The following is an 11286-nucleotide window of genomic DNA, read 5'->3' as shown; positions in this document are numbered from 1 at the left end:
TATATTTCACCACATAAAATTGTCCTTCTTCTCTACCACCTCCTAACCTTTACATTTTACCCCCCGTTTTTCCCAGGACATCCGGAAAAGGGAACCACAATAACCTTTCACCAGAGACTCTGTCAATATTATTACTCGACGTCTTCAAAGGAGGACAGAGGATATTAGACCCTGAGCAAGAAATGGGTGGAGGTAGTGAAGGGAATGCGTGTTTAGTCCAGCTGAGACACCAGAAAGAGACAGAAAGAGGGAGTGTCCAGTGGGGCCTTCGAGCTTGACAGTCAGACTCTGAGGTATGGAAGCCTGAAGCTATAAGCCACTCCTTCAGATTTATCATACTCAGTTTCTTTGAAGCGCAATTTTTATGCCCTCATGGTACCCATCCCACCTTGTTCTTCTTACTTTTGTCCACAATGTGCACATGCTTAATTCTTCTTCACACCACTAGGGGTCCCTGTGTACATAATAAACAAAATAGTTTGCATGCATTTCCAGCCTCAGTTACAGTTACACATCTCTGTACAGTTCAGTGGATATAAATGGATGTTCTCTTTTCATGTGGTGTAGAGCACCGGTGGTGTTTATGAAGGAAATAATACTTCTTGCATTACATAACAAAAGACAAGTAATGACTCTGAGGCAAGGGTGCAGAGTTAAAATTGGGGTTTTGTGCCAGGACTTCTGCACAATATCAGACATGTGGACGGCCACAAGGACAAGCAGACAGCAGATCTTTTGAACTGAAGGGCTACAGACATTAACAGGGTGTCTTCAATCTCATATTTACTCTTTCCCTATCTGTATGCTTTCTTCTGGATGTAATTGACATATTAAAGAAAAATATGCAAAGCCAGTAAAAGTGTGGACAGGCCTATTGGCAGGATTCAGCTGCAGACTTGTTTAACATGTCAAAAATACTTTTGCAGCCGAGTCAACTCTCTTTCTCTCCCTTTCCTGCCTCCTTCTCTCTCCAACACCTCCCCAGATGTGTGCTCTATAAGTGGACGTTGCCGCGATCTGCTAACAGAACATTAACTTTAAAGTCTTCTTTCGTCCCCAGCTATATACGTGCACCATGCTGTAAGTGCTGGCCCCAGTCCAGGAATATCCTGCAGCCAGCCGCTCATAAGCCCTCTTCTAACCGGCCAAGAATGTGGAAAGCTCCTTCAAAGAGAAGCCTTCTACGAGGCGTGGTTAAAGCATGTACCTGGGTCTACAGGTGGCCACATTAGACTAGATGAAACCGTTAACTGAAGTCCCACACCTGTCTCAGAGCAAGAGCCACAAAAGGGAGAAACCGAGTAGTGAGGATGCAGAGATTAGATCTGTTTAGCATGGTTTTCTTGAGTTGTTCCTTCTGTTTCAAGTATGTGAAAATATGAGGTGGCATTCAAGTGGACCATTGTGCAAATCCATAAAGCAAAAACATGCTAACTTTTCTACCTGTCAGACTCTCAAATCTTGATAAATGACTCCCAGCGAAAGTAGTCAGAGTCAAGAGTCAAAGAGCAGAAGTGTCACAGTTTTACAACGTGAAACTTGGTTAAAAGACAACTTGATCAAAGGCACTCAACACAAACAGCCAATCTGAATGGAAAATACAATAAGGGTGCAGACGGACCGAGCTGCCCAGTAACAGAAGTGAACATGGAGTGGTGAGAAGAGGAGTGGAGAGGAGGGGAGAACATGAAAGAGGACAAAGAGCTGCTTGTCTGAGGTCTGTCTGCCCAGCCTGCTGGGAGGGGCTCGGTGCCACTTGTTTGAGGGGTCCCCATGATAAATTTCCACTACTTGACTCTGTCACGCTGTCTGCCACTTGGACAATAACTGAGGTCACAGTAGAGTAGTGGAGCGTTGACATCGGTGCCTGCACAGAGGGGCCACTATCTCTCAACACATGCGCTGATTTCAGAATGCCTGCTCTTCATCATGACTAATACATCTTAAGAAGAGTGGTGGAATGAAGATAAATAAAAGACTTCTCACAGTTGTCTTTTCTTAGACCTGTTTATTTGCATCCATTAATCATGCATATAAGGTCCAAGATTATCCATACAGTTCAAATGCAGCCTATTGCTGCAGGCATGTCAAACAGAGAAGGACAGAGATGAATGGGATCCTACTGGTGAGGAAGCACATGACAGCATTTGAAATAGTGTTCATTTACATCTTTGAAATGACTCTGCCGAAAACCAAACCAAACAAACCTCTGGACTGCTAGTACTGTGAGCCCTCTGGGCTCTTGGTTAGTGGTGACAGCCCCCCTCATAATAATGAGGTACATATACCCAATCATAGCGCATGGCTGTGGTATATAAACCACTATAGCAAATATTTCATTTAAGATCATTGGGATCAATTTAAAAAAACGAGTTCCTTAGTTCGGGTTATTAAAAAAATATCAGGAACATCTAAATGGAAACTAAATTAACTTAATAAGCAGCTAATGAGAAGATTAATTCCAATCTGCACTGTTTTGGGGGTCTGCGTGGCTAGAGCTGCTTCACTCGCGGAAACCTGTCATTTCTCTATGAACCTGTGCTCCCTCCTCTTAAAAGAACCTGGGCTGTGTGTATTTTGGGTGGGGTGGGGTACTCACTCAGACCGTCCCACCTCCCTCTTTCCCAGTCAAGACGCTCCAAGTTCGTGGAGCGCAAACTCTCCAAAGAGTTTATAGCTCCTGCTTCAGGACTGCACCGGGTTGGAAGGAGCCAAGAAAAGTTTAGAGCAGAAACAGATACTTTCACAAGTGGAGTGCGTCGGGAATGGCGAAGAGGCGGAATGGTCCTCTCGCCGACCTGCACATGTGAGCCCAGAGGCCACCGGTAACTTTTTTTTTGTACTTCAAAGGAGACGGGAAACCGGGCAATAACAGAGAAGACAGAGTGGGGAGAAAAGAGAGAAAAGTCCGCTTTGAGCTGTCTCCTACAAGTGTCCAATAACATCGACGGGATGGTCGTTCTGCCTGGAATCAGCTGGGTCTTCCTGAGCGCGCTGCTGCACGCTGTGGCACCCTGGGGCGCAGACCGACCGGGCAGACCGAGACAGTGCGACGCTCCAAAGTCGGTGAGTCGTGTTGGGAGGGCTTTCTTAAGTCAGTGACTCTCCGTGTGCACCGGGATGGACGCGTATTTGAAAGTTAATAATAATCTAGGCTACTCCAAGCAAAGATTTGGCCCCGACAAGGTCGTTATTTAGCCCACATAACTGAATGGTGCTAATAACAACCCTACGGCTTTGTGACACTTGTTGTCTGTTCATCCTAAACACCCCTTTCTCTCTAATAACTTCTTTTTGAATAATATGGCGAAACTCCACTGAAGCATTGGGTCACTTTGGAGGGAGATTCTACGACGGGGGGCGCAGAGTCTAGTTTGTCATTGTTTTTCTGACTTAGACACTTGTCTATAACAAGCGCAAAGGCTGATATGACTTTAAAGAAAACAGCCTACAATTTCTTATTACTTATGCTTAAAGGTATAGCAACAATAACTTAAAGTTATAATAATAATAATAATAATAATAATAATAATAATAATAATAATAATAATAATAATAATAATAATAACTTTGTGCGTTATGTTTATGTAAATGTTCAGGTATATATGAAAGACCCTTATACTGCAGTAAAACTGTGGAGTGGGGACTTAACGTGAAGGAGACTGCCAAGAGAAACTGTTACCGTTTGCCAACTTTATGGCTGTTTATGTGACAAACGCAAGTGGGAACACCCACGGGTGACTTACTTCATTTGGGAAAGTTTCATTGACCTTTCAGAAGTGATCGTGTTTCAGTACTGTGGCGGCTTATTAAAACACTTATCGGGCATATTGGTAAAATTATGGACGTGGCTTGAACTCACAGACCGTGAGGAAGTGCCGGAGTGCAGCCCGGACATATTCCAGCTCGGTTAATGTGCTTGCCCAGCCGGCTGTCTGACTTCCACTTCTTGCATTTTCGACATAAAGAGCGGGGGGGAAGTTAATGGCCATCGTGACTTCAAGAATCATATCCAACACTCTTTTCTGTTGGAAAAAAAATTACAGCACATGAAAACTGCCCAAGAGCCCAGAAACAGTCCAAAACAAAAACAAAAACTTGGCACTTGAGTGTGCGGAAGATATTATTAAGGAGTTGTTTACAGATCACAGAATTTGTTGTATTAGGTTGTCCTATAATAGTACTGTTGTCAGATATGGCTGAAGGCTTGCTCCATGTGATTTCTAATGCATCAGTACAGTGGTCTCTGTTTTCTGTTAAGAGTAATTACCCCCATAAAAGGAACCCCGTGCGTCAAGGCTCGCCAGAAAAGTCAAAGCTGCCTTAGTAGAGGGGCTCTCGCCTCTTTTCAGGTCTTACACGAACACCGTCTCACTTTCCACGTCAAAACGTCTTCGTTTACGGTTAGGCCCAAGTACACGTCGTTAACGGTGGACGTGCAAAATGCTTTATTAGTTTCCGCCCTTCCAAAATATGATATTAATCCCTTCCAAACCTTTCCCGTTACTCTTCGCAGACGAGTGGCCTTGGCCAGAGTGAAAATGAGGTTAGAAACACAGAAACAAACGCAGTGTGTCTGCAAAAAAATTTGCCCTGAAATCAAATATGGTCATTTTGATTTATTTTGTCTAGCACAAGTTGGTGCCAGTAATTACTGTATGTAAATTGCAATTAATTATGATGATTATAGAAACATACCACAAGAGCACCGCTATTTGAAAAGTTGAAATGACAAAGGCAGCATTGGCAGTATGCAGTGGAGCACAGCTGAAGAAAATCTTGATTAAATTTTAGAAATAAACATTTTCTAAGAAAAACTTTATTTTACAGTAATGGGTTTCATCCCTCAAATGCCTGATTGCACTGTGTCTCAGCGGCCAGAAGTTTGATATTGTTTATAAAAGCTATTTTTTGTCATATTTAAATAATGCCAACATCAAAGTCATAGCACATGCAAAGCACATTTGCAGAGCAGCTAATAAGAAACATGTTTTAAATGCAGTAGAGCCTTATATTCATTTAGAACGACTGTGATTATTTAATTTCAATTTTGACATTTCTTTCTATTAAAGACAACCACAACAGTAAAAAGCCGTAACACAAACCTTGGAGACAAAATCAGTGCTGTACTTGAGACTGTCAGCATTTCGTCCTCATGCCCGATGTCAAAAAAAGAAAGTAAAATCCCAAATATAAGTATCATAGTGAGGTCAGAATTGAGTGCAGGTTTCTTTCATGGTTTTTATGAGCTCCAGTGTAGTATATTTGCACCACAGCCCTGAAAATGCTTCCCAGGCCTAAAGAGGCTTTGGCAACCGAGGTATGCACCTCAACAATACACGGGGGTCTGTTTACAGCCCAGAAGGCCCCTCTATAAACTCCCTGACTGCAAGTGCTCGCAGCACAGCCCCAGGCTGACTAGACTTCATACTTCCTGCGGTGTAATTTTAAAATAGTATTTCAAATTTTTAACTTGTTGACCTGAGCCCATGAGCCAGTAAACCACAACAGAGGAAAAATCCGTCACTTTCAGTTTTAATGCGAGCTCTGACATGATGGTTTTGGTGTTTTTGTTTCTGTTTACTGTTAAAATCGTTTTCCTCTTCTTCTTTTTTGTGTGTTTTTTATAGCAAAGTGACATGAACTCTTTCCTTTGGAGAGTAAAGCGGGCACCTCCTCACCCACCTTCTTACTTATTTGGTACCATCCACGTGCCCTACACCCGAGTCTGGGACTTCATTCCCAACAGCTCCAAGCAGGCTTTCCATGACAGCAATAATGTTTACTTTGAGCTGGACCTGACTGATCCCCTGACCATCTCCAAACTGACCAGCTGCCAGTTACTGCCCCACGGAGAAAACCTGCAGACCCTGCTACCTCGAGATCTGTACCGCCGACTCAAACGCCATCTTGATTACGTCAAACACATGATGCCTTATTGGATGACAGCTGACCAGCGAGGCCGAGGCCTGTATGCTGACTACCTGTTCAATGCTATTGCAGGGAACTGGGAGAGGAAGAGGCCTGTGTGGGTAATGCTGATGGTAAACTCACTCACAGAATGGGACGTCCGGTCCAGGGGGACACCAGTGCTCGACCTGTTTCTAGCTCAAGAGGCAGAGCGAATGGGAAAGACTACAGGGGCAGTTGAGCAAGTGGAGGAGCAGTGTCATCCCCTCAATGGACTCAACTTCTCTCAGGTAAGAGGATGAAATGACTGTCTTTGCCTTTATTTTTCCTGTGTGTACACAGCCGGAATAGCCGAAGAAATGACAAGAACAATTTGGTGAAGTTGGAGCATCGTTTATCCTCCTGAATACATGAAAATATATACACATGTACTGCATGCAACTAAGAATGTGGGAGAAGACAACATAAGGAGAAAGAAGTGATTAAAACATGTCTGCTGTAGACAGCTTTATGGTTATGAACGTCCCTCCACCTCACTACACAAACATATTTAACTGCTGAATCTGGAAAAAGGGTGTGAGAGAGTACACAATAACACACTGAAGAAGGTGAGAAGAGAGGAGCGCTGTCTCTCATTTATTAATGCAGACTGTGTGTCAAGCTCTCTGCAGTAATCCTAAACTCATACTGCAATTTGAGAGGAGTGTAATTACCAAATTACTTGATCAGCAAAACACAGGGTGTATGTGCATTTTTAATTGATTGTATCATGTAAAAAGCAATGGAAATATGTTTCTATTTAAATAATTAGTCAGCAGCTTACTTAAAATAGAGGCTGTAAAACATTTTTCAGGGCATGTGAGTTCCCAGACAAAACTCTGTTGAGCCTCAAAGAAGGAGTAAGATGATCTAATAGTTTTTATTCCCTGATGCAGCCTTTTGACAAAATTTGAAATGAGAAATCTGCATGTGTGTTCACAAAGTATTCATAATCAAACACATGTTTGCGTGGACTGCCTACACACAAAGGCACGCTCTACATGTAAAAGGTTCATGCATCCATGTTCACTGAGTAATGCAAGAGAATCTGTGAGGGCCTGAACCTCCATGCGAGAGGACGGAGGGCTCGGGAGCTAATTTGAGACGCAGCGGGCTTCCTGCCTCTCCTCTTTCATCAGCACCTCCTAACTACGCTGTCAAAGTCGCGTTGCATGCCCTGCACATGCCTGAGAGCTTTACTAACCCTAGAAATAAGCTAGGGCAGGCACACTATGTTTCTCGGGAGAATATTGCCATTGCCTTTGGGAGTTTTTTTCAGTGTTTATGTCTATTATGTGCCGTACAGGTGTCGTTTTCTTATTACCTTAAGGGATCCATGTTTCCTGTTTTCAGTGTATTTAATGTTGATCTGCATTTAGTGTGACAGTCACTGCCCCTAAAAACAACACTGCTTAAATTACACCCAAACATGGTTGAGAAGCAGCACACGTCCAGTTTTAGAAAATAGCGTTTATGTTTCTAAAGAACCTTGACTTGACTTTAATCTTTGAGATGTGTTTTTGCATGAAAAGGCTTTAAACAAAATCATATGACGATCTTTCAAATTCAGATAAGCACATTAAATCGAACTTTTATCACAAATAATTTGAATTTCACCCAACCTGTACATAGGCACCACCGACTCCAGAGCTTCCAACCCCCTTTGCTTCCAGACATGTATGAGAACAATCCAGAGCTGAACTGAAACTGACATGGAAACCATTATTCTCAATTATAATAATTTGTGATTTAATCTGAACACTATGGTTGATTGGATCCCTCTACGCTTGACTATAACAGCGATGAGGTCAGAAGGATGGATACACCAAAAGTTGAACAGAAAATGCGTGGGTGGGAATCAGGGGAAAGAGAAGTGAAACACCAGAGAGAGAAAGTCTGAGATACATTGACTAAGGAGGAAGAAACAGGGGAAAGAGCTGCATGGAGAGTGACCGGCATCTTGTTGCTGCTAATGCTAATCTGAAACATAAGCAAAGGGAGAGCTAAAATGGGAGTTACTCTAAACCTGGCTGGCTCACAGATAATTTGGTCCCAATAAAAAGTACATTTTTAACACCATCCCATAACTCTGACTTTACAGAGAGGCTCTTAAAAACTGATCATTTATCACCTATCACACTGTAGGTATCTCAGTGGAGGGCCCGGTCCCACTGTTACAGTACCAGTACAGTGGACTCCTGGGAGATGGGTGGTCTCGAAGCACTGCTTTGTGACTCATGAATTTAGAGGAAGCAGTTTTTGGCTGAAAAGTGGTACGGCAAATATATCATCCTCTCTGGAATAGGAGGAGGAGGAGGCATGTTTAAAGCAGTAATCTTCTGTTTAGTGGTGGTGTTTGTGGTAGCGTGGGAGGGTCAGAGAGATATCAAGTATAGCAGAACCCTCTTTAGACAATTGTGGTCTAACAAGAGTGCAGTTTGTCTGAGACCTCTCTCTGGTCTTTTTAGATGACAGAGAGGTGTGGATGTCTCTGTGAGAGGCAGTTTAAGGCTGTGGAAACAAAGGCAGGCAGGGTGTATGGTTCTTCTCCAGTCCTTTGAAGGCCGATGTAGGTTGACAGCTGGGCGGTACCAAGTGCTTTCAGCGCAGATTGGAAAAGGCTGGAGACAGTGCAGTCAGCAGAGAGAGTGTACACTGCATAACCAACACTCTTTGTATGTCTTTTGTTCCCTCAAGGGTAGATACATATATTACATAATGACTTATCAAGTAAATGCCACTATCACCATAATAATAGCAACTGTACCATGTGTTATTAATGCACAACATCAAACTCCACTGGCTTATTTGCACCTAGAGTCTGTTCATTTTTGGAGTTGGGACATGGAAGAAAAATTGATTTAGTCCAACACTTCTTTTGGGAAATTTGGTGGTGGCGCTGGCCTGTGATAAGCAACAATATTTACTTTGCCTGGGTCACTTGGCAGCCGAGACCACTGGACCACGTCAAAGAGAAATTGCATCGTATCGTTGGCGCCTTTCTCCTGGGCAGGGGTCATGGGTCATGGTGGGAGGTGGTAGCGGAGCCACAAGCAGCAGAGCGGTAAGGAGACTGGCAGTCTGCTGAGGTCAGCCTGGGCACTGCTGAGCAGGCAGACCGAGACCAGTCTGATGGAGTCCCTTGTTCAACCTCTGACCATTAGTTTCCATCAGCTCAAGCTACTTACTTGCGCAAATAGAGAGCGAGAGATAGATGACCGGTGACAGATTCGAGTGCCGTCACCTTAGGCTTGAAAGGAGATTGGGTAATGTTATTACGAGACGGGAGGGCGGTTGGTGAATCCAGTTTCCTCTGAGTAAGAAGGCGTTCTCCTCCCGATTAGGAGGCGCCCTGTTTACAGATGCAGTGACAGTCTGATGTGTCTATTTCAATCAGTGCAGCTCCTGTGGCATTCCTCTGCTAGAGCAGACATCAGCCTGAGGCTTTCTGCTGTGCTGACGCTGCAGCCTCACACATGCTGTGGTCACAGTGGGGCACTTTCAGGCCTGGGGAGATGGCCAAAGTATCACAACAATGTATTTCTTTATGGTAAAATAATGTGCAAAGTGATGACATTAAGATTTTCCAACATGTGCTTGCAAACATATAATAAAAAATACACGATAGCAACCGCTGAGTTTACACACAGCGACCATAAAGTCAAACTTTTGTCTGTCTGGGAAAAAAAGACATTCCTTTTAACAGTGTTTAGACTTTTCCCATAAGTCACTACTACTTTATATGATATTAAATATGATTTGTGTTTGGTTTTCCAATTCAGACTGATACAAATCAGCAATTTTGAAGATGATTTAAAAGCAGTGAAATGGTAAAAATAAAATACAGCCTTTCCACGGGGAATGACTTTTTCTGTGGGGATACTGAGGTTTTTGGCTGTGCGTGGCACTTAGATGATGAGCATTTATAGGCGGTGAATGTAATATTGAGAACCCAGGGTAATGAATGGCTCCAAAAGCTGGGCGAGGTTTACAGAAATGAAATCAAAATAAGATTCTCATGCGTCATATTAAATGATGAATGATACTTTGATTTGTGTTCCTTGGACCGTGTTCACCTAAAGAGCACATCTTTAAAGGGTGGAATTAAGCAACCAACCTTAGCCATATTCAAATATTTACATTGTAAGTTTGGGTTTAAAGAAATTGTGTTGGCCACAGAGGATGACTGTCTGCACTATACTCTAACTTCCTCTGACCTCCTCACTCTATTTGGGTCTCTGTTGCCTTCTTCTTCATTCCGTATCCTTTTCTCTGACATGTCCCGAGGCTCTGGTTGTCCCGCTTCTCACCTATTGCTCATCCGCACACACAAATCCAAACGCATAGGCTGAGTGGAAAAAGGAGAGAAGGAGGAGGAGGAAAAGCAGAGATGGAGATTGTCTTTAAAGCATGCTGGTGACGTGCATTCCCTCTTTAAGCGTGACATCTGAGGGTGGTTTACATTGAAGCTATAATTACCTGCGCGAATCTGTTGAAAAACTGCAAGGCAACACATATCAGGCTGATCATCTGGTCCTGTCGGCAGGCAGAAGGCAGTCCCTCTGCTGCACTAATGACTTAATAGGCCCCTAAATGACCAAATCGCCCACTGCCATCTAGAAGCACTTAGACAATTATGTACAGGCCAGAACTCTGTAGGCTGAGGGAGGTACAGAAGCAGGATGTGGACAATGTGAAAACAGGAGCGGCGTGCTTGACAACAGAATAGATCACAGTTCTTGTACGTGGTTCGTATTGTTACAGTCATTTTGCGAGACAAAATGTTTCTTCTGTGGTGTTCAATAGCAGGCTGCAATCAAGAAGTAATGGGAGAATATTGCTACAAAAATCAATCCACTGAACTTAAGTGCCGCAATTTCAGTGTTTCTTTTAAGTTGAGAAAGTTAAGCAAACTCTCGTTACTAAATACATAAGAATACCCCAAAGCGCATGTGTTTCCAGGTTTGATTTTTTTCCTTGGATCTGTAAAACTTGGACTTATGAACAAGATTCATTAATCAACAGTGTACTGTTAACTTCAGTCTACCCAAAAAAACCTGTAAACCCATGTGCTCGTCTATTAACTCGGTGCACTATCTCTATTCGTTGCTTCCAACAGAGTTCACGTCCCTTCTCCCTCTGAGTACCTGAGAGACCTGAGGTAATGATTCCACCACATTGTCGCTAAGCCGAGGCAGTGAGTTAAGCACGGCAGGTTGAAGCGCTCTTCCATACTCTTGAATTTATTTTGCCAAAGCCTTCCCTCCTTCCTTCGCCCACATTCTCCCTTCGGTGGAGAAATGAGGGTTTCTGTCAGGGTAAATTGTAGAGACCTCA

The 11286-nt window shown here is 43.3% G+C and overlaps 1 protein-coding gene across 2 annotated transcripts in view; it reads left to right on the top strand.

Annotated features, from left to right (window-relative positions):
• The first annotated feature begins 2637 nt into the window (after positions 1-2637).
• The window catches only part of trabd2b (TraB domain containing 2B), a 69419-nt gene continuing 60770 nt past the window's right edge, over positions 2638-11286 (top strand). For both annotated transcript variants that reach the window (XM_005734110.1, XM_005734109.1), the window contains exons 1-2: positions 2638-3066; positions 5631-6200. In XM_005734110.1, coding sequence (XP_005734167.1) covers positions 2953-3066; positions 5631-6200 — 684 coding nt within the window. In that variant the 5' untranslated portion in view covers positions 2638-2952. The remainder of the gene's footprint in view (positions 3067-5630; positions 6201-11286) is intronic.

The sequence above is a fragment of the Pundamilia nyererei genome, unplaced genomic scaffold (genome assembly GCF_000239375.1).
Source record: "Pundamilia nyererei isolate P.nyererei 1_Seehausen unplaced genomic scaffold, PunNye1.0 scaffold00056, whole genome shotgun sequence".
NCBI classification, from domain to species: Eukaryota; Metazoa; Chordata; class Actinopteri; order Cichliformes; family Cichlidae; genus Pundamilia; species Pundamilia nyererei.
Note: the sequence above shows the minus strand (reverse complement) of the source record. Positions and strands in the feature narration are given on the sequence as shown.